A 23,712-nucleotide genomic window follows, 5' to 3' on the forward strand; every position below is an offset into this window, starting at 1 on the left:
GTGCTCTTTCTACTCCAACAGAAGAGCTTAGGGAACATCTAGCATGACTGTCTCTCTTTAAAATATTTGCTTATTATGTGGGTCAGATCAACCTCAGATCAAAACACAGCCGTAAAATAGAATCCCATACCATTAAAATCTATTGAAACAGCCATTTTAGAAGTAGAATTTACACAATGAGATATCATCTCACATCTTAGAATGGCTATCACCAAAAAGACAAAATGTTGGTGAGGATGTTGAGAAAAGGGAACCTTCATATCCTGTTGGTGGGAATGTAAATTGGTATAACCTTTATGGAAAACCATATGCAGGGTCCTCAAAAAATTAAAAATAGAGGGGCGCCTGGGTGGCTCAGTCGTTAAGCATCTGCCTTCGGCTCAGGTCATGATCCCAGGGTCCTGGGATCAAGCCCCACATCGGGCTCCCTGCTCTGCGGGAAGCCTGCTTCTCCCTCTCCCACTCCCCCTGCTTGTGTTCCCTCTCTCGCTGTGTCTCTCTCTGTCAAATAAACAAATAAAATCTTAAAAAAAAAAAAAAAAATTAAAAATAGAAATACCATAAAGATCCAGCAATTCTACTTCTGAGTGTTTATCCAAAGAAAACAAAAATACCAATTCAAAGAGATATATGCACCCCTGTGGTCATTGTGGCATTATTTACAATAGCCAGGATATTGAAGCAACCTAAGCGTCCATCAACTGATGAATGGATACAGATGTGGTATATATATACAATGGAATACTACTCAGCCATAAAAAGAATGAAATCTTGCCATTTGTGACATGGGTGGACCTTGAGGATATTAGATATTATGATAAGCAAATTATGTCAGACAGAGAAAAACAAATCCTGTATGTTTTCACTTACATGTGGAGTCTAAAAAAACCAAATGAACAAACAAAACAAAATGTACTTTATAGATACAGAGAATAAAATGGTGTTTGCCAGAGGAGAGTAGGTGAAATCAGGTGATGGGGGCTCAAGAGTTATAAACTTTCAGTTATAAAATAAATAAGTCATGGGGGTAATGTACCGCATAGTGACTATAGTCAGTAATATTGTAGAATATACTTAGAGTTGCCAAGAGAGTAAATCCTAAAAGTTAACTTTATATCGTGATGGATGGATGGTACTAGACTTATTGTGGTGATTATTTTGTATTATATTGTATACATATTTCAAATCATTATGTTTTACACCTGAAACTAATATAATGTTATATGTGAATTACCTCAATAAGAGAATTAAAAAATTAGAATTTAATTTAATTAGTATGATATACTTTTTACTTGACGTTTTACAGGATATGTTTTAAAAATCCAGTTCTGACTTGTTTAGGCTTTACTGCACTATAAAAAAACAAATGTTTTGATATCATTTATTTTGTTTTTCAGGAAAGACTCTGTTTGCCTCATCATATTTTGGAAGAGAGAGGTCTTGTGAAAGTCGGTGTCACAGTTCAGGCTCTTCTTGAATTACCTACAACCAAGGCATCTCAGCTTTCTACAGCTTGATGTAACATTTCAAAATTATAAGTGCATAGTTGCATTTATTTGAAGTGATTTCAGATATCTCAAATTCATGATAAGAATGTCTAATCAAAGATAATTTTATTAGGTCAAGCCTTAGGTTTAAAAAAAATCATGTTAAAACATCAAAATTAAATTTGAATTGCCCAAACTTCTTTTGGGGGAAAACTGGATTAACTTAATGAGAGTTTTTGATAAATTCAAATTCTCTTTTTATTAAGTCAGTTGATAACCTTGATTATTTTTCAAAAACCAGATTGATACTAAATTTAAAATGTGGTTTCAATTTAATAATCACATTAGGTTTAATTTTTTATATCATAGCATACTAGTAAACACCTGGATGAGGTAATCATTTTTTTACCGATTTAAAACTATTCTATATTTGAGTTATTTAATACACTTCTAATTCTAGTTTATACACAGTTTCTTCAATCTTTGGTCTTAGTTTTCTAGCAAAAAATGAGTAGAAAATGCAGAACTCTGGCTTTATATTAAATTCTTTTAGTATTATAGGTTGGTGCCAAAATATTTTCAGTTGTACTGTAGATTGTTTACATGTGAAGTGCCTGTGTAATTGATGACTCTTATATAGTCTTAAGCATTTTTGCAATTTCTTTTTATGTATTAATGGAATCAGTGGAACTTTAAAATATTTTAGTAGATTTTGTAAGGTCAGTAATATGTGAGGATTTAAATGTGCCTCACATTGTGACATCTGTGGTTTTTTATTTAGTCCATTGCAGTTTTCCTAAAATTGGTTATGTCATGTTGTCAAAAAAAAAAAACCCAATGTTAATATGCTTAATTTATGCTATTTAATTTTGCAAAACTTAATCATCTTTTAAAATGTATTATTTGAAGAGTATTTTATTTCTGTATTGAAAACGTTACACAAAGCAGTAAGGTTTTTGAGAAGTAGCAAAGTACTAATTATCAAGGACATTTTGATAAGACTGCCAAAGTTTGGGTTTATGTCTTGACTTTCAGTAACATTATGTCAGTATGCTGCCATTAGTTTTATTCAGATTCAGAGAGCAGCAATTGAAGAATAGGTTTTTATTTGAAATCTGGCCATTTGTGGATCCTGTAAATCTTATGATCCTCAATTAACAAGATGTCGAATTAAACACAGACCATTCTATATATATTTTCATAAGTATACTATGTTACAAAGTCCTTGTTTAATTTGGAGATAGATAAATTTATGTTGGTAGTAGTGCAGGAATTTTTCAAAAACATTACTGTAATGAATACTCAGTTTGGTATAGAAGAACCTTAGTATAATTACTTTTGTAGTAGCCAAGCAAGTACCATATCTTAAATATGTGATTATTTGCACTTGTTACCTCTTAATATGGATGCAACTTATTAAAAGTGTTGACCTGGGTATTTCAAAGGGTATATATAAAAGGTAAAAACTAGTGTGCCAAATGGTATATAAGGGTTGGTTTAGGAACAACTCAACTTTTTTTGATCAGTTGGCATGTAGCCATATAATTAAATTTTGGCATTAGAATACAGATGTGTTCTTTACATTCCCTGAGTGTGAAATTGGAGCTTTTAAAGAATTAAAGCTTCTTATGACTATAAGGTTTAAAAATTAAATTATTAGTAATTTATTACTTTAAATATTTGAGCTAATTAGTTACTATTTTTCAGTTGGATCTAAAAAAAAAACTTCATTGGCATAATCAGTCTCCCTAGTGAAAACTTGGGTAATAAAGGTAAGAAATGGCAAATAAATATCTTGTTAGTTTTTATTGTAGAAATTTGACAATGTTACAAATAAAGTGACCAGTAAAAGCTACAGCAATCATTCATACTACTTTTATATTTATCATGCTGTAGGAGTCCTGTTATTAATCAACCTAGATGTTATTTTACAAGCATTTTCCTGTTTCATATCATTGAAATATTAGTAAAATTATAGGCCATTTCCTTATTGCATTTCACTTACTTGTCAGTTATTACCTTAAAGGGAAAATACACCAGAACTTTACTGTAACATTCTTTACTGCAAAGCAAAATTCCATTTAAGATGGGTCCATCTGAGGTCTATATCATGTCCGTTTATTTACTATACTGCCAGAAAGCAACACCACCTCTAAGTCAGCTTCTCACATAGTCCCCAAGGACACATTTACCAAGGCTCTGATGTATTTCTTTTATTAGTTTTTAAATAAGTGTAAATTTTATTCTAAATGGTTCTTATGGTTATTTTATATTTACTTCATCAATTATTGAATTAAGAATGATTATAATTTTTTGAATTGGATTTGTGATTTGAAGAGGGTTAAATAATCAAACTGAAATATTTTATTAGGCCCTAAAAATGTAGTAGATAGCTACTTCTGCTAAATTTTATTACTGTATGGCACAAGAAAGAAGTGATGTTGGATATGTTAGAATTGAGATAAGGAGTAAAAATGCATTACCATTTGTTTAATAATTATCTCTACAGAATGCTAGTTTATTGACTTTTCTAAGTGAATTTTTTGAAGAATTCAGAAATCTTTGTATTGGTCACAGATCTATCATAATTGATTTTCTGATGCATTTAAAAATAAATGGAACACTTAATGTATATTACCGATGCAAACTGTGGATAAAGTTGAATGAAAAAATTAAAGTCTGAGATTTTTTTTCTCCCTCTCTACCTCTTCTCTCAACATCACAGCATCCATCTTTTCTAGGTATTTGGTAGCTTGTGTCTATATTCTCTACTATGGAAAAATAGACTTGAAGAGGATATTCCACGTAAGTTGTTTAAGAGTCCAGATTCTCTTTACATCATGTTATTTTCAGTAGATAATGTTTTCTTTAAAACACAATTTCCTAAGATATCTTCACAAAATAAATCATCTTTATATAAGTTAAACTATATATATGTAAGTGTCAGATAAACCTTTACATAAAATAAAAGATAGGATAGGTCAAATTTTGATTATTTGTATTGTAGATTTTAGTGTTAGGTGTATGATTGAATTAACCTTAAGCAATTTGATTAAAAAATAATCTTTCATTTTCAAGTAATTCTAGTTTTTAAAAATTCCACATATTTTATTAAAATGACTGTCATTTATTCATAATTGTTGCCCATCCTAAAAGTGGAAGGTTATTCAGGTAAATAATATTAAAGATTATATTGCCCCTGTTTTATAGTTACTCACCCTAAAGCCTCAGATTTAAAGAAGTACTTAAGTAAGTAAATATTAGGCATAAGTTGTTTGAAAAGTACTCTAGGTTTATCATAGGATTTTGAATTGTCTTTATTTGCTTTAGTAAATTTTGACGTTGTACATGGAATGGTTCTAAGTTTCTCAGGAACCTATCAGCATCCTTTGATATGTTACTGTATATTGAATTAATTTGGAAATGCCTAGATATTTTCTGTTCCTTAAGGCATAATCTCTTCTATTTCTGCATTTTAAAACGTGACAAAAATCCCTATGTTTATGGTGTTTAAATAGCTTAGAATTTCCACAGTGTGTGTTTGTGTTTTATGCAAGGCTCCAGATGTTTTAGCAAGTAGGGTCTTACTACATTGAAAAATCAGAGTTTTTAGAAGTTATGAGAATTCTGATGTTGGTAGTTTAGGATGGGAAGTTGCTGATTGAGTCATTTAAAAGTTATCATAATTTGTAAAAAGAATATTCTTTAAAATGATCTTTAAAAAAATTTGAAGAAATTACTGTGAACTATTTTCTTTGATTCTCAAATATATAATTTTTATTACCCTGCCACTTTAAGATTAGGAAAAATTAATTCATTTTTACTGTATGCCATTAATATTCATCAAGTGTCTACCTAAATAAGTGAGATATATATTAGGTGTGTTCATATGCAAACGTATAAATAGAAATAGATTTTTCAGATGGCAAATTGAATTTTCTAGAACTTTGTTCAGGTATCTCAGTAACTTATAATGCAAAGAAATAAAAAGTAATGCTATATCATTTATGAAGTTATAATTAAAATTATGCTGTAAGACAGTGATTCTTACACTCTAATATGCATATGGATCACCTAGTGACCTTATTGGCCAAATAACAATTGATTCAACAGTTCAAGGATGGGCTTTGAGATTCTGCATTTCTAAGAAGCTCCCAAGTGATGCTGATCCTGCTGCTCCAGTGACCAGTTTTAGTAATAAGGCTTTGTGGTTGTTCAAGCTTTATATTAATATCAGTTTATTATACAATAGTAGTTTGATATTTTAAGTGATGCTTCAAGGTCATTATAACAGGTACTTAACATTTTTTAATAGGTCTCTCTTCTGAATTGTGTTCTACTTCATTAAGGACTTTTAGATTTTCTTTTATGGCTTTAATTATTTTTTAAGTTATTATTTTAGTTCCAGTTAACATATGGTGTTATATTAGTTTCAGGTGTACAGTATATTGATTCAACAATTCTATACATCACCTGGTACTTATCATGACAACTGCACTCCTTAATTCCCATCGCCTATTTGATCCATTTCCCCAAACCCCCCCTTCTTTTATGGTTTTAAAAGATGTGCTTTATGCTCTGATTAATATTATTTCATATTTTTATTTTCTTTCAAAAATCTATTTTAAACACACATGACCATGTAATTTTTTTTTTTTTTTAAAGATTTTATTTATTTATTTGACAGAGAGACAGGGAACACAAGCAAGGGGAGTGGGAGAGGGAGAAGCAGACTTCCCGCTGAGCAGGGAGCCTGATGCGGGGCTCGATCCCAGGGATCACGACCCGAGCTGAAGGCAGACGCTTAACGACTGAGCCACCCAGGCACCCCGACCATGTAATTTTAAAGTAAATTAGTCACATGAATAATAAGACATGTATTTATAAAATCCACACAAGTTAATATAATGTTAAATTAGCAAATACTAATGCATAACACCTTCCTTTTTTGGAATGCTTAGAAAACTACACCAATTTTTCATGGTCTTGATGTTAGTCCATTCTCCTCTTGCTAGGCAGCAACTCCCCTTTTGGTTTTAAGCTCATAGCATACTCATTCTTTCAGGCTACCATGATGAATGTAAAATTTGAGCCATATACAACACATATTTAATTTTAAATATTTATGATTTTTTATCAGAGTTGAAATTTTCAATTACAGATTATATCGTCTCCCAAAAAATGGGTAAAGGTATTTATTTCATTCTTTTTTTATGGTAAGTTGTACTGACTTAAAATGATTTAAAACATTTGGAATCATTTATTTTAATGCCTTCCAAAGCATGTGGTATCCTCCGTTAAAAAACAAATTAAAATCCGAGTTAGCCTGAATTACCGAGGGCAGCTGAATATCTTCTGTGGGAAGATGACTCATTTACTCTGAAGAAAATATGGGAAAGTTAATAATTAAATATAAAGAAGGGAGGCAGAGCAGAATCATGTTAAGCATTGAACTAGATGCTTTTTTCTAATTGAATTATAAATAATGCAATTTATATATTTTTACTTATGTTTATCTCTTTCATAATCTTTAAAATTTAAGGTTAGTATTAGTAGAAATTAGTATAATGCTATATCCCAAATTATAAAATTGCACTTAATTGTATATTATCATGCTCATTAGTGAAGAAACATGTATGAAATATACATTTTTTACAAAATGTACAAATATACCAAATGTACAAATGTACCAATATACAAAATATTGTTATAATTTCTTGTTATTTTGTACCACCAAAATTTCCAGGGTTTTTTATGTATAAGGAATAGTTAATGATATACTCTTAGGTATAATCATAAAAAATTTAATGCCATAAAAGGTTTTAGAATTTGTGTACTGCTGCTCTTCCATTCTTCAGACTAGGAAGCTGTGGCCTAGAATTATAGGATAGAGAGGCCAAAAATAAATCCATACCTATATGGTCAATTAATCTGTGACAAAGGAGAAAGTACAATGAGGAAAAGACAGTCTTTTCAATTAATAAAAAAAAAACCTCAAAATGGATTAAAGACCTAAATGTGTGAGACATAAAACTATAAAACTCTGAAAAGAAGAAATAGTAATTTCTCGGACATTGGTCTTAGCAACATCATTTATGAGTGTGTCTCCTCAGGCAAGGAAAACAAAAGCAAAAATAAACTATTGGGACAACACTATTATAAAAGCCTTTTCCACATTGAAGGAAATCATAAAACAAAAAAGAAACTTAGGGAGTGGAGAAGATATTTGCAAATGATATGTTCAATAAGGGGTTAATATCCAAAATATATGTAGAAATTACAAAACTAAACTCAACGCTAAAAAACCCCAGACAATCCAGTTAACAGATAGCAGAGGTTGATAAATTCTTTATAGATTTTCCATGCTAACCCTATATCAGATATGTCATTTGCAAATATCTTCTTCCATTCTGATAATTGCTTATTAGTTTTGTTGATTGTTTCCTTCACTGTGCAGAAGCTTGTTATCTTGATGGAGTCCTAATAGTTCATTTTTGCTTTTGTTTCCATTGCCTCAGGAGATCTGTCTAGTAAGAAGTTGCTATGGCCAGTGTCAAAGAGGTTACTGCCTGTGTTCTCCTCTTGGATTTTGATGGTTTCCTGTCTCAAATGTAGGTTTTTAATCCATTTTGAATTTCTTTTTGTGTATCATGTAAGAAAGTGGTCCAGTTTCATTCTTCTGCATGTGGCTGTCCAGGTTTCCCAACAGCATTTGTTGAAGAGACTGTCTTTTTTCCGTTGGATATTCTTTCCTCCTGCAAAGTCTATAAAGAATTTATCAAACTCAACACCCAAAAAACAAATACTCCCGTTAAGAAATGGGCAGAAGACATGTTAGACATTTTTCCAAAGAAGACATCCAGATGGCTAACAGACACATGAAAAGATACTCAACATCACTCATCATCAGAGAAATACAGATCAAAACTACAATGAGATACCACCTCACACCTGTCAGATTGGCTAAAATTAGCAACACAGGAAACAATAGGTGTTGGCAAGGATGCAGAGATAGGGGAACACACTTACACTGTTGGTGGAAAGGCAAACTGGTGCAACGACTCTGAAAAACAGTATGGAGGTTCCTCAAAAAGTTAAAAATAGAACTACCCTATGACCCAGCAATTGCATTACTAGGTATTTACACATAGGATACAAAAATGCTGATTCGAAGGGGCACATGCACCCCGATGTTTATAGCAGCATTATCAACAATAGTCAAATTATGGACAGAGCCCAAATGTCCATCCACTGATGAATGGATAAAGAAGATGTGGTATATATACACAATGGAGTATTACTCAGCCATAAAATAGAATGAAATTTTGCCATTTGCAATGACATGGATGGAGCCACAGGGTACTATGCTAAGCAAAATAAGTCAGAGAAAGACAAATACCATATGATTTCACTCATGTGGAATTTAGAGACAAAACAGATGAACATAGGGGGTAGGAGAAAAATAGAGACTCTTAACTATAGGGAACAAACTGAGGGTTGCTGGAGGGGAGGTGGGCAGGGGGATGGGCTAAATGAATGATGGGTATTAAGGAGGGCACTTGTGATGAGCAGTGGGTGTTATATGTAAGTGATGAATCACTAAATTCTACTCCTGAAACTAATATTGCACTATATGTTAACTAACTAGAATTTGTCTTTTTAAAAGATTTATTTATTTATTTATTTGAGAGAGATAGAGGGAGTGGGGAGGAGGGGCAGAGGGTGAGGGAGAGAGAGACAATCTGAAGCAGACTCCCTGCTGAGCATGGAGCTCAACTCGGGGCTCAGTCCCAGGACCCCAAGACCATGAACTGAGCCAAAATCAGGAGTCAGATGCTCAACTGACTGAGCCACCCAGGAGCCCCACTAACTAGAATTGAAATGAAAATTTGAAACATTAAAAAAAAATGAACAGGGGACCTGAACAGACATTTTTCCAAAAAGGACATACAGATGGTCAACAGACACATGAAAAGATGCTCAACATCACTCGTCATTAGGGAAATGCAAAACCACAATGAGATATCACCTCAGATCAGTCAGAATGGCTAGAATCAAAAAGACAAGAAATAGCAAGTGTTGGCAAGGATGTGGAAAAAAGGGAACCCCTCATGCACTATTGGTGGAAATGTAAATTCGTGCAGCCACTGTGGAAAACACTATGCAGGTTCCTCAAAAAATTAAAAATAAAAATACTATATGATCCAGGGGTGCCTGGGTGGCTCAGTCAGTGAAGCACCTGCCTTCGGCTCAGGTCATGATCTCAGGGTCCTGGGATCGAGCCCCGTGTCGGACTCCCTGCTCAGTGGGGAGCCTGCTTCCCCCTCTTCCTTTGCCTCTCTCCCCAGCTTGTGCTTGCTCTCTCTCTCTCTGTCAAATAAATAAATAAAATCTTAAAAAAAATACTATATTATCCAGTAATTCCACTTCTGGATATCTGCCGAAAGAAAACAAAAATGCTAATTTGAAAAGTTATATGAACTCTGTGTTTATTGCAGCATTATTTACAGTAGTCAAGATATGGAAGCAACCTAAATGTCCATGGATAGATAAATGGATAAAGGGTTGTGTGTGTGTGTGTGTGTGTGTGTGTGTGTGTGTGTGTGTGTGAGATGGAATATTAGCCATAAAAAAGAATGGGATCTTGACTTTTGTGACAACATGGATGGACCTTGAGGGTATTATGCTAAGTGAAATAAGTCAGACAGAAAAAGACAAATACCACATGATTTCATTTACTGTGGAATTCAAAAAACAAACGTACAAAAAAAAAAAACAGACTCTTAAATACAGAGAACAAACTGGTGGCTACCAGAGGGAAGTTGGGTGTGGGGATGGGTGAAATAGATAAAGGGGTACAAACTTCCAATTATAAATAAGCCACAGGGATGAGAAGTACAGCATAGGGAATATAGTCAATAATATTGTAATAACATTGTATGGTGGCAAATGGTAACTATATTTATCATGGTGAGCTTTGAGTACTGTACAGAAATGATGAATCAACATGTTATACATCTGAAACTAACATTGTATGTAATTCTACTTTAATAATAAAAAAAAACACTTTTCAAGCATTTACTATATACCGTGTTGCTGTTGTAGGCCCTAGTGGTATGGAGACGGTGAAGACACAGTCTTTTTGTTCAGAGCTTTACAAAGTAAATCTGTTGCCGGTTTCTGGCTGATGCATTAAAAAAGATATTTAATGTATGTTTATAATATTAAATTTTGCTGTTGAAATTGAGCATTCTTCATGCTCATTTTTAAAAATTTTTTTATTGTTATGTTAATCACTATACATTACATCATTAGTTTTAGATGTAGTGTTCCATGATTCATTGTTTGTGCATAAGACCCAGTGCTCCATGCAGAACGTGCGCTCTTTAATACCCATCACCAGGCTAACCCATCCTCCCACCCCCCTCCCCTCTAGAGCCCTCAGTTTGTTTTTCAGAGTCCATCATCTCTCATGGTTCGTCTCCCCCTCCGATTTCCCCCCCTTCATTCTTCCCCTCCTGCTATCTTCTTTTTTTTTTTTTTTCTTAACATATATTGCATTATTTGTTTCAGAGGTACAGATATGTGATTCAACAGTCTTGCACAATTCACAGTGCTTACCAGAGCACATACCCTCCCCAGTGTCTATCACCCAGTCACCCCATCTCTCCCACCCCACCCCCCACTCCAGCAACCCTCAGTTTGTTTCCTGAGATTAAGAATTCCTCATATCATTGAGGTCATATGATACATGTCTTTCTCTTTTTGACTTATTTCGCTCAGCATAATACCCTCCAGTTCCAACCACGTCGTTGCAAATGGCAAGATCTCATTCCTTCTGATGGCTGCATAATATTCCATTGTATATATATACCACATCTTCTTTATCCATTCATCTGTCGATGAACATCTTGGCTCTTTCCACAGTTTGGCTATTGTGGACATTGCTGCTATAAACATCGGGGTGCACATACCCCTTCGGATCCCTACATTTGTATCTTTGGGGTAAATACCCAGTAGTGCAATTGCTGGATTGTATGGTAGCTCTATTTTCAACTTTTTGAGGAACCTCCATGCTGTTTTCCAGAGTGGCTGCACCACATGCTCATTTTTTGCAATCTAAGTTTTAACATTTACCTCCCAGTATTACAGTTGTCATTGAAAATTCATTTCTGCTAGTTGGTCCCAACAACCCTGTTTCTTTGAAAAATAATCCTATTTAGTTTGAATAATTGTATATTACATTTGCATGGAGAAAATATATCTATTCACATATTAGGTATTTTATATATAAAACTATATTTCATAAATTATATATATTTTCCTGAAATATTTTATAAACAATAATTTTTGAAGTCTTTCTCAGTGTGAAGTTTTGGAATATTTCACGTTAGTTTAAATGTAATATTTTGTGTTTGTGGTTTGATTTATTTTAGATATGCCATTAATACATCTCTGAAGCTCGATGGTTTTTTTCTTCTAAGAGTGAGAGAGAGAGAGCTCAAAGGAGGGAGGGGCAAGAGGAGAGGGAGAGAGAATCTTAAGCAGGCTCCCCGCTCAGCAGGGAGCCAAACGTGGGGCTCCATCTCATGACCCTGAGATCATGACGTTAGCTGAAATCAAGAGTGGGAGGCTTGGGACGCCTGGGTGGCTCAGTTGTTAAGCGTCTGCCTTTGGCTCAAGTCATGATCCCAGGGTCCTGGGATCGAGCCCTGTGAGCCTGCTTCTCCCTCTCCCACTCCCCCTGCTTGTGTTCCCTCTCTCGCTGTGTCTCTCTCTGTGAAATAAATAAATAAAATCTTAAAAAAAAAAAATGAGTGGGAGGCTTAACTGAGCCACCCAGGCGCCCCTGAAGCTCTGATAGTTTTTGTTCTATGGAAATGTAAACCAAAAGTATTTTTTTTAAAAAGGTTATCTATTTTATTATTAGTTTTTTTGAAGATTTATTTATTTACTTGAGAGATAGAGAGTGCAAGTGGGGGGAGGGGCAGAGGGAGAGAACGTCCAAGCTGATTCCACAGTGAGCATGGAGCCTGATGCAGGGCTCCATCTCACTACCTATGAGATCATGACCTGAGCAGAAACCAAGAGTCAGACGCTCAACGGACTGAGCCACCCAGGCTCCTCTCAAAAGTACTTTTTTTAACAAACAATATGGTAGAAGGATACATTTCATTTTTTTCTGTACTTCTTTTTAGGTGCTTTTGATATTATTTGAAAATCATATTGGTAAGATTTATGTCAGTAGGGATCTCATTCTTTAATTGCTCTTTTATTCATTTGACCTGTTATTTCCAAATTGTTTTCTCTATCAGCAGCCAAGTTGGTGCTGATAAATACAAAGGCAAATGTTTTTATTTCTCCTAGATCTTTTCATAAACCAAGCTGGCTCTTTAAAGTTGCTTCTGGAGTTTTCAGCCTGGTTAATCTACAGGAATGAAAGAAGGGAACACCACAAATAATCTCGTTTTGCCTTGTGGCCTAGACCCAAGTGTTATTCAGCCAGACCTAATAAAATAAGGTTGATAAAGGGTTGAGGTGGAACTACTAAAAAATAAGATTTAATATTTAGTGAGTGGTTACTATGTGCATAGCATTATACTGTATCTTTCAAACATTATCTAATGTAATCCTCAGAATAACCCCGAGATGGGTACTATAATTATTTTACTTTTATGGATGAGGAAAACTAGTCCAGAGGTTAAGTAATCTGCCCAAATTTACCCATGTCATAGGTGGAAACCTAGGAGTCTTTAAGTATATCCAACATCAAAAAATGTTTATTCTAGGGGTGCCTGGGTGGCTCAGATGGTTAAGTGTCTGCCTTTAGCTCGGGTCATAATCCCAGGGTCCTGGGATTGAGCCCTGCATCGGGCTCCCTGCTCAGCGGGAAGCCTGCTTCTCCTTTTCCCACTCCCTCTGCTTGTTTTCCCTCTCTCTTTGTCAAATAAATAAATAAAATCTTAAAAAAAAAATGTTTATTCTATCACACCACCTCTTGGAAATAACGTTCTGTGTTTCTCCTAAGGAATTGTTATGCATCCTTCACTTGCTTATTTTTGTATTTTAAAATATATTTGCTCTATGGCATATGTATATATCTGTTTTCTCTGTATGTATAAACAGTATATTATTAGCTCATATATATTTGCATTTTAATTATTTTTCTTATATGGAGAAATGTACTGAAAAATTTGAAATAATAAACATTAGGCACCATGGCATGTCTTAATAATTGAGTTGTAAATCATTCAGAAAATACTCAATATCTATTACATGCCCAGCATTGTGTCCTGGGAACCAGATATGCACTGGTGAGTAAGACAGATATTCATACCCTCATGGGTCTCATAGTCATGGCACTCTTTCAATATTGAGTGTCTTGTTTAAGCAGAAAACCCAGACTCAAGTCAATTACTACAGTTTTATTAAAAATTTAGGTCTCAGCCTCCTGCCAGATAAGGAATATATTTGTACAAGAAGATTGCTCTTTCCTTAGGCTTTGGAGATCATTCAATACTGCATTCACTGAACCTTAAGTATAATAAACTATGTTACATATTGTGCACAGAGCATAGGCTTTGTAGGACAGACTCTTTAATCCCAAATTCCTTTCCTAGCTATGGAATTTTGTCCTAACTTAACCTGTTTATATGGCTACTACAGAGTAGAGTAGATGAAGTGGGAATTATGTAGATTACCCAGCATAGCTCTTCATGTGAAGTAGGTTTCCTCCATTTCAATATTGATTATGTAGATGGCCAAAGATAATTTTGTTGTGAAAATTATATCCTAATTCATATAGAAGCCTTATAGTGGTCAGCCACAGGATTACCTATAGGTAGGTACCAAACTTCCTTTATGAAGGAGTATCATCTATTTAAAAGTCTAATAGTTGCTCAGTTGAAATTCCAGAGTTCCACTATAATGCAGAAGAGAGTGCTTTAAACCACAAGGTACTAATTATCTCCTTAGCAATAAAATAACTTTAATGTGATTCCTACCATATTAAACACTTCAGTTTTGAGTGGGAATGCTCTCCAGTAGTCCATCCAGAGGTAATTTATACAAATTATAAATGTTTCAAGTCTTCACATTCATCCCCACATTTTCTCAGGTGGTGAATTTCCTTTACAGTTCATTTAGTAAATAGAAATGACCAATTGGGAACTCCTGATATTTCCACTTGTAAACTTAACTACCCTTAAAACTATTGGATCATTCAGGATTCTTACAATGGAAGATGTGTCTTTCCACTTATCAAAGGCTACCTATTCTCTGAAGAAAAAAAACGTACTTTTCTTGTTAATTTTCTTGCCTCCACCTTGATTGTTACCATCAACATAAAAGCATATATGCTAGTGTTTGCTATTTGAAAACAATCACAAAACTCCCAGCAATTGACTGCTTTTTTGCTTGCCTACAAACCCAAGTCTCTTAGAGGACTACTTAGGCTGTCACCACTTCCTCACCTCCCATTCATCCTTCAAACTGCCTGTTCTAGTTTCCTATCTCATCTCTTCATTGACAATGATTGCTCTTGCCAAAATCACCATGATCTCAGTGTTGCCAGCTATGTTCAGTTCTTCCTTAACATCTGTTTGACCTCTCCCTCCTTGAAACATTGTCCTCTCATGTCTTTATGACACTGTATTCTCCCAATTTGCCTCTGTATCCCCCGGCTACTCCTACCCTACTTCTAAATGAGTGTTTCTCAAACATTAGTATACGCTAAAATCACTTTGAAGGCTTGTTACAATGCAGATTCTTGGGCATTCTCAGAACTTCTGATTTAAGAGCTCTGAATTAAGCCTAGGAACCCATCTTTAACCAGTACCCCAAGAGATTATGGTATAGATAGGTCATAAATCTCAATTTTGAAAACCTTTGCTCTTTAGGTCTCATTCCTGTACCTCCTCTCTGTCTACACTTTCTCTTTTGGAGAACTCATCCATTTCTATCTATGTTAGTGCTTCTCAGCTTTAGCTGCAATATAGAATCCCCTAGGGAGCTTTTGAAAAATGTCAGTGCCCATTACACACCAAGTAGACAGAAATGCTGGGAATGGAACCTGGACTGTAGTATTTTTAAAAGCTTCCCAGGTTATTCTCATTTGCACTCAGGTTTGATAATCACACTATTCTGTAGATGTAGAATTTTCTCTTTAGCTCAACTGTTTCTGAGTTTCAAACGTATGTATCCAGTTGCCTACTTAACATTATATTGCTATATCTCAAACATCCCAATCCTAAAATGGTCAATAAAGAGCCACTGATTCTGCACCTGGCTTCAAACACATTCATACCCATAGAAATAAATGTTAATCTCATCCATTTGGTTGATCGTGACAGGAAACTGAGAGTCATCTTTGATTTTTTTTTTAACTTTATTTTTCATATTCAAGGCATTAGTAAGACTTGTCATTTTTTTTGACAAGCCAAATGGAAATTTTATTTATTAAAAATTACTTTTTTATTTGAGTGTAGTTGACACAATGTTAAAATACTTGCAGGTTTATGACATAGTGAGTCTCTGTATATTATGCTATTAGGGTTTGTCATTTTACTTTCAGAATATACCTCTACTCTGTCTCATTTTTTTCATCTCTACCATCAGGATGCTAGCCGAAGCACCATCATCTTTGTCAGGACTGCTGCAAGGCTTTTAACTGGCCTCGTTTCCACACTGACTTATCTGGTCCTTACTCCACATGGCAAACTCAAGTGACCTATTAGCCATAAATTCTTGTGTCATCTTCCTACTTAAAAACATCTCACTTAACAATAAACCCTGGCATACCTCTCCAGTTTCAGCTCTACTAACTCTTTGCCTACAACTCACCATGTTTAAACCATACATGTTTCCTTTCTGTCACTGACAACACCAGTGTATCAGGGCCTTTTTATACTGCTGAAAATGCAATTTCCACATGGCTGGCTTCTTGTCATTTAGCTTGGAAGTGTCCTCCTCAGACTTTCCCCCTATTCTATAACATGGCACCCTGTTGATTTCTTCATAGTTCATCTCAGTGTGACATTTTAGTTTGTGTTTATAATACTTCTAGACTAGTTTGTAAGATTTCCTTATGTCGGGGATCTTAATATATATTGTTCATTACTTTACCTTCTTTAGGTAACACAGTACCTAGCATCTAGTAGGGGCTCAATAAAAATTTGAGTTATGAGTAAATCAATTAATATCTCCAGATAGCTATTACTTACTACATATTTTTTTGTGTGTGTATATTTCACAAACCTCACACATAGAATTTAAAGAAAGTGTACCCAGATTGGTAGTGTTTCTAGCTGACCAACCAAAGCATAAGCGAATCTCCTCTGGAGGAGTGCATCTTCAACCTCAAATTCCCATAGGCAGGATTCTGTAGAATATGAGCTCACCATTAAATTTTAAAACATCCCACAAAAAACCAAAGACTCAGCAGAGATAATAGAAAACAGACTAAGACATGAAAAGACTTTATTGGGTGACTCAGTCGTTACCCGTCTGCATTTGGCTCAGGTCATGATCCTGGGGTCCTGGGATGGAGCCCTGTACTGGGCTCCCTGCTCTGTGGGAAGCCTGCTTCTCCCTCTCCCACTCCCCCTGCTTGTGTTGCCTCTTTCGCTGTGTCTCTCTCTGTCAAATAAATAAATAAATAAAATCTTTTTAAAAAAGACTTTTTTTTTAAAAGGTCCTTTTATTTATTTATTTTAGAGAGGGGTGGGTGAGGTGCAGAGGTCGAGGGAAAGAGAGAATCCAAAGCAGACTCCCTGGTGAGCATGGAGTCTCACATGGGGCGCGATCTCATGACCCTGAGTTCACGACCTGAGTCGAAACCAAGAGTCAGACACTCAACCAACAGAGCCACCCAGGCGCTCTAAGGAAATGAAAAGACTTTATACATAGACTAAAAATAAAGCGTTCGAAAATGCTTAAAAAGTTAAAAACGAAATGGACAGGGTAAAAGACAAGAGGCTATAAATAAGATGAAGCATACTTTTTAAGATAAAATTATCTAGAAATTAAACTTATAATAACCAAATTTAAAGACTTAGTGATCAGATTTTGGAGCATATTGGAGGCATCTGAAGAGAGAATTAATGAAGAAATTACTGGAAATTCATCATAGTGAGACAAAGAGAAATTAAGAAATGGAAGATAAAAGGGAGAAGATCTGATATTAGTGTAATGGGCTTTCCAAAAGGAGACGTAAAAGAAAGTGGGTGAGAGGAAGAAACATTTGAATAGATGAAACCTGAAATTTTGCAAAATGGAAGAAAGACAACAATTCTTAAAGAGCCCAGCACGTCTCAGTTAAAATAAAATGGATCAGGGATGCCTGGGTGGCTCAGTCAGTTAAGCGTCTGTCTTCGGCTCAGGTCATGATCTCAGGGTCCTGGGAACCAGCCCCTGCATTGGGCTCCCTGCTCAGCAGAGCGTCTGCTTCTCCCTCTCCCTCTGTTCCTCCCCCTGCTTGTGCTCTCTCTCTCTCAAATAAATAAAATCTTTTTAAAAAATTCCATAAAGTAAGAAGTAAAAAAGGGGAAAAACATGGGGCTAGAGATCAGGTTATTTTCCTTCTGCCAAAAGTACTTCCTTTAAAATTTTCATTGACATGACTCAATGGATGGTAAATAATCTTAGTTGTTATGGGTCTATAAATACTATTTTGTCCTAGCCTTTTAAAAGATGGTCTCATTGACTGTACAGTTCTTAGTTGATAATGATTTTCTATCAGATACTGAAGATATTATTCTACTGCCTTCTAGCTTTCATTGTTGTATTACAGAAATAAGCAATAAACCTAATCACTGATGCTTTGTAGCTCTTTTCACTCTAGGTGTTTTCTCTTTTGCTTTTCCTCCGATGTTCTATATATTACCACAAGGTTTGTAAGTGTAGATCTCTTTTTATTTTTTTAATTTTTTTAAAGATTTTATTTTTTTATTTGTCAGAGAGAGTGTACAAGGAGGGGGAGCGGCAGGCAGAGCAGGCAGAGCTGGGAGAGGGAGAAGCAGGCTCCCCGCTGAGCAGGGAGCCCAACGTGGACAAGAGCTTGAATCCATGTGAAAAGTACCCTTAAAGGTAACTACATGGATATGTAAAATTTAGTGTAAATGCAATTTTGTTTGTAACTCTTTTATCTGATTTTAAAGACTCCTGCTTAAAGCAATAATTACAAACCTACACTGATGGGTTTATAATCTGTAAAGATATAATTAGTATTACAACAATAGAACAAAGGATGGGGGAAGAAAGAATATTGGAGGAAAGTTTTTGAATACTATTGAAATTAAGTTGGTATTAATCTGAACTAGATTGTTTGAAGGTTTGATGTTGCTAACTCCCATGCCAACCACTAAGAAAATAATTTAAATAGATGAACAGAAACAAGGGAATTAAAATGATACACTAGAAAATATGGAACAGGAAAAAAAAAGTGAAGAATAGAAGAACCAAAAATACATAAGGCATGGAAAGCATTTCATTTATATTCATAAATACAAAAGCACAAGAAGATTTCCCTTCATACCCACTAGGATGGCTATAACCTAAAGGACAGACAATAACAAGTATTGGTGCAGATATGGAGAAATTAGAACCCTTGTATATTGCTGGCTGGAATGTAAAGTACTGCAGATGCTTTGGAAAACAGTCTGACAGTTCTTCAAATGGCTAAACATAGAATTAGTATATGACCTAGAAATTCTACTCTTAAATATAGACCCAAGAAAAATGAAAACATGTCCACACAAAACCTTGCACATGGATGTTTATAGCAACATTATTTATAATAACACCAAAGCAGAAGCAATCCAGAGGTCCATTCAAAGATGAATGATTGAGCAAAAGGTTGTATATTCATACAATGTGATGTTATTAGGCAATGAAAAGAAATGAACTGATATATCCCAAGACATGGATAAATCTTAAAACATGCCAAGAAGGCAGTCACAAAAGATCAAACATTATATGATTCCAGTTATATGAAATAGGCAGAATAGGCATATATTTTTTTCTCCAAGTTTTTATTTAAATTCCAGTTAGTTAACATACAGTGTAATATTGGTTTGAGGTGTAGATTTAGCAATTCATCACTTACATAAAACACCCATTACTTATCACAACAAACACCCTCCTTAATCCCCATCACATATTTAACCCATGCCCCCACCCACCTACCCTCAGGTAACCCTCAGTTTGTTCTCTATAGTTAAGTCTGTTTCCTGCTTTGCCTCTCTTTCCCACCCCCCCGCTATGTTCATCTGTTTTGTTTCTTAAGTTACACATATTATTGAAATTTTATGGTATTTGTTTTTCTCTGATTGACTTATTTCACTTAGCATTATATTCTCTTGCTCCATCCCTGTTGTTGCAAAGGGCAAGATTTCATTCTTTTTGATGGCTGAGTAATATTCCATTGTGTATATATCTTCATTATCCATTCATCAGTGGATGGACCTTTGGGCTGTTTCCATAACTTGGCTATTGTTGATAATGCTGCTATGAACATAAGGGTACATGTATTTCTTTGAATTAGCATTCCTGTATTCTTTGGGTAAGTACCTAGTAATGCAATTGCTGGATCATAAGGTAGCTCTATTTTTAACTTCTTGAGGAACCTCCATACTGTTTTCCAGAGTAGCTGCACCAGTTTTTATGTTCACCAACAGTGTAAGAGGATTCCCCTTTTTCCACATCCTCAGGAACAGCTGTTGTTTCTTGTGTTTTTGATTTTAGATTCTGAGAGGTGTGAGGTGTTATCTCATTGTAGTATTGATTTGCATTTCCCCGGTGATGAGTCATGTTGAGCATCTTTTCGTGTGTCTGCTGGCCATCTGGATGTCTTCTTTGGAAAAATGTCTATTCATGCCTTCTGCCCATTTTTAACTGGATTATTTGTTTTTTGGGTGTTGAGTTTGATAAGTTCTTTATAGATTTTGGATACTAACCCTTTATCAGATATGTCATTTGTAAATATCTTCTCCCATTCCATAGGTTGTCCTTTAGTTTTGTTGATTGTTTTCTTCACTGTGCAGAACTTTTTATCTTGATGAAATCCCAATAGTTCATTTCTGCTTTTGTTTCCCTTGCCTCAGGAATCATATCTCGAGAGACGTTACTATGGCCAATGTCAGAGAAATTACTGCCTGTGTTCTCTAGGATTTTGATGGTTTCTTATCTCACATTTAGATCTTTAATCCATTTTGAATTTCTTTTTGTGTATGGTTTAAGAAAGCGGTCCAGTTTTCCCCACGCTATTTGTTGAAGGGATTTTTTTTTTCATTGTCTTGCTTTTTTTAAGATTAGTTGACCATATAGTTGTGGGTTCATTTCTGGATTTTCTGTTCTGTTCCATTGATCTACATGTCTGTTTTTGTGCCAGTACCATATTGTCTTGATCACTACAGGTTTATAATATAACTTGAAGTCTGGAATTGTGATGCCTTCAGCTTTTCTTTTCTTTTTTCTTTCTTTCTTTCTTTCTTTCTTTCTTTCTTTCTTTCTTTCTTTCTTTCTTTCTCTTTCTTTCTTTCTTTTTTAAAATTTTATTTATTCATTTCACAGACAGAGAGAGCACACACAAGCAGGGGGAGCAGGAGAGGGAGAGGGAGAAGCAGGCTCCCCACTGAGTAGGGAGCCCGATGCGGGCTCAATCCCAGTTCCCCAGGATCATGACCTGACCCAAAGACAGATGCTTAATCAATTGAGCCACCCAGGCACCCTGCTTTTCTTTTTCAAGAATGCTTTGGTTATTCAGGGTCTTTTGTGGTTTCATACAGATTTTAGGATTGTTTTTGCTCTGTGAAAAAATGCTGGTGGTATTTTGATAGAGATTACATTCAGTGTATAGATTGCTTTGGGTAATATAGACATTTTAAAAATATTTGTTCTTCCCATCCATGAGTACAGAATATTTTTTCATTTCTTTGTGTCATCTTCAATTTCTTTCATCAGTGTTTTATAGTTGTCAGAATATAGGTCTTTTACCTCTTTGATTAAGTTTATTCTTAGATATCTTACAGTTTTTGGTGCAATCGTAAATGGGATTATTTTCCTAATTTCTCTTTCTGCTGCTTCATTATTGTATATAGAAATGCAACAGACTTCTGTACATTGATTTTGTATCCTGCAACTTTACTGAATTCGTGTATCTGTTGTATGGATTTTTTTGGTGGAGTCCTTTGGGTTTTTTATACAGAGTATCATGTCGTCTACAAATAGTGAATGTTTGACTTCTTCCTTGCTGATTTGGATGCCTTTTATTTCTTTTTGTTGCCTGATTGGTGAGGCTAGGCCTTCCAGTACTATGTTAAATACCAGTGGTGAGAGTGCACATCCCTGTCTTGTTCCTGACCATAGAGGAAAAGCTCTCAGTGTTTCCCCAGTGAGGATGATATTAACTGTGACTTTTTCATAGATGGCCTTTATGATGTTTAGTTATGTTCCCTCTATCCCTACTTTGTTGAGGGTTTTTATCATGAATGGATGTTGTACGTTGTCAAATGCTTTTTCTGTATCAGAATAGGCAAATCTATATAGAGATAACATAGATTAGTAGTTCCTTTTTTAAAAAAAAAAGATTTAATTTTTTAAAAAACATTTTATTTATTTATTTGCCAGAGAGAGAGAGAGAGAGCACAAGCAAGGGGAGTGGCAAGCAGAGGGAGAGGGAGAAGCAGACTCCTTGCTGAGCAAGGAGCTGGATGTGGAACTCCATCCCAGGACCCTGGGATCCTGACCCGAGCTAAAGGCAGACACTTAACAGACGGAGCCACTCAGGCTCCCCAGATCATCATTGATACTTTAACATGTCTTTCTCAGTGTTTAATTCATCAAGAAAACCAAAAATCAGCAAGGGTAAAGATTATAACAGCACAATTAATATATTTGATTAAATACACTTTTATGTAAAAACTAAATATATTGCCCTAAGCACGTGTTAGCCCAGAAAACATGGGAGTTGATACTGACAACAGAGGGTTGAGGTGATAGACCATGAAATCTAAATTTAATAGGGAATAAAAGCAAAGAGACAATGGAAAGTTTATATGGATGAAGCAGATGGGCTTGCGAGACAGTGGTTAAAGAACTGCTATCTTGAGATTGGTAGAGTGAGAATTCTGAAAACATCATCAAGTGGCATGGTGACCAAATTTAATTAAGAGGTAATTAGTCCTGTGTGACTACAAGGTCTAGAGTGTTGCCATGGAAGTGTCCAGCTGAAATGAGGTAGAAGTCATGGGAGATGGAGATTAAGATATTAAAAGTCCAGAATGATGGATATATCATTAACATAGATGTGAAATACCTTAGGATGTCAGGACATGAATGGAAAAGAATAGTGAATTGTGAGTCAGATCTCTTGAATGGAGGAACATTAGTAGGATTTGGTAGTTCCTCTACCAAGGAAGGTATGGTTAGAGCTGGATGGCATAAACCAATGTTTTCATAGGCAATAAAATAAGATTTTTACAGATGTGTGCGGCTCTAAAAGTAGTATGGAATGAAGAGGACAGTGATCCCATTACTTGATCCAAAGCTACATTTAATGTGAGAGAAATAGCAGCTTCTACTTGATGGTATGGCAAGAGAAGCGTTTTCCAGAGATAAAGCTGTTTAAATTAAGGTTAGAGAAAGTTACAGGCAGTGAAAGGAGCTTAAATTATAGCACAGTTTGTTAAAATGTAATGGAGGTTTAAAAGATATAATGGAGAGGTAAGAGATAAGGAGATCAGTGGTAGATTTAACTGGGGGAAAGAAACAATAGAAGGAGAACAGACAGATGAATGAATTTACATTCTGGGAGCTGATAAGGATGTGTAGATTAAGCTGCTTGACAGTTAATAAGAAATGCTGGTTTTTCTCTAGTGGCTGGCAGTGAACGGGTATAGGTCCACTATACTTCTGAGAAGATTTGAGTAATTGCTGGATTCAAGGGAAGAAGTTATTATCTGCCTTGAATTCTTGGGGATCTGGCTCATAGCTCCAAAGATTCACAGAGTGGATATGAGGTTCCCATTACCAACCTACTTGTCATTTCATTAAGTCTTTTGAAGAGTCCAGGCTAGACGTTCTACAGAATGGCCCACATTCTGGATTTATTTGCATGTTAACTTATGATTAGTTTCAGGTAAAATATCTAGCAAGATGATCACATGAGTGGTGTGTATAATTCCCACAGCAGCACATCAGGAGGCACATCATATCAAGCCATTCCACT

At 35.2% G+C, this 23,712-nt stretch overlaps 1 protein-coding gene across 4 annotated transcripts in view; it reads left to right on the forward strand.

The window, feature by feature from the left end:
- LRCH2 (leucine rich repeats and calponin homology domain containing 2) overlaps positions 1–10,688 on the forward strand; it is a 106,439-nt gene extending 95,751 nt beyond the window's left edge. For 2 of the 4 annotated variants that reach the window (XM_078063842.1, XM_078063846.1), the window contains one exon: positions 1,398–4,165. In XM_078063842.1, the coding sequence (XP_077919968.1) occupies positions 1,398–1,517 (120 nt within the window). In that variant the 3' untranslated portion in view covers positions 1,518–4,165. Of the gene's footprint in view, positions 1–1,397; positions 4,166–4,228; positions 4,293–10,592 lie in introns of those variants that run through there. The other 2 variants (XR_013444463.1, XM_078063843.1) reach the window with 2 other exon arrangements.
- The last annotated feature ends 13,024 nt before the right edge of the window (positions 10,689–23,712 follow it).

The sequence above is a fragment of the Halichoerus grypus genome, chromosome X (genome assembly GCF_964656455.1).
Source record: "Halichoerus grypus chromosome X, mHalGry1.hap1.1, whole genome shotgun sequence".
Classification (NCBI taxonomy): Eukaryota; Metazoa; Chordata; class Mammalia; order Carnivora; family Phocidae; genus Halichoerus; species Halichoerus grypus.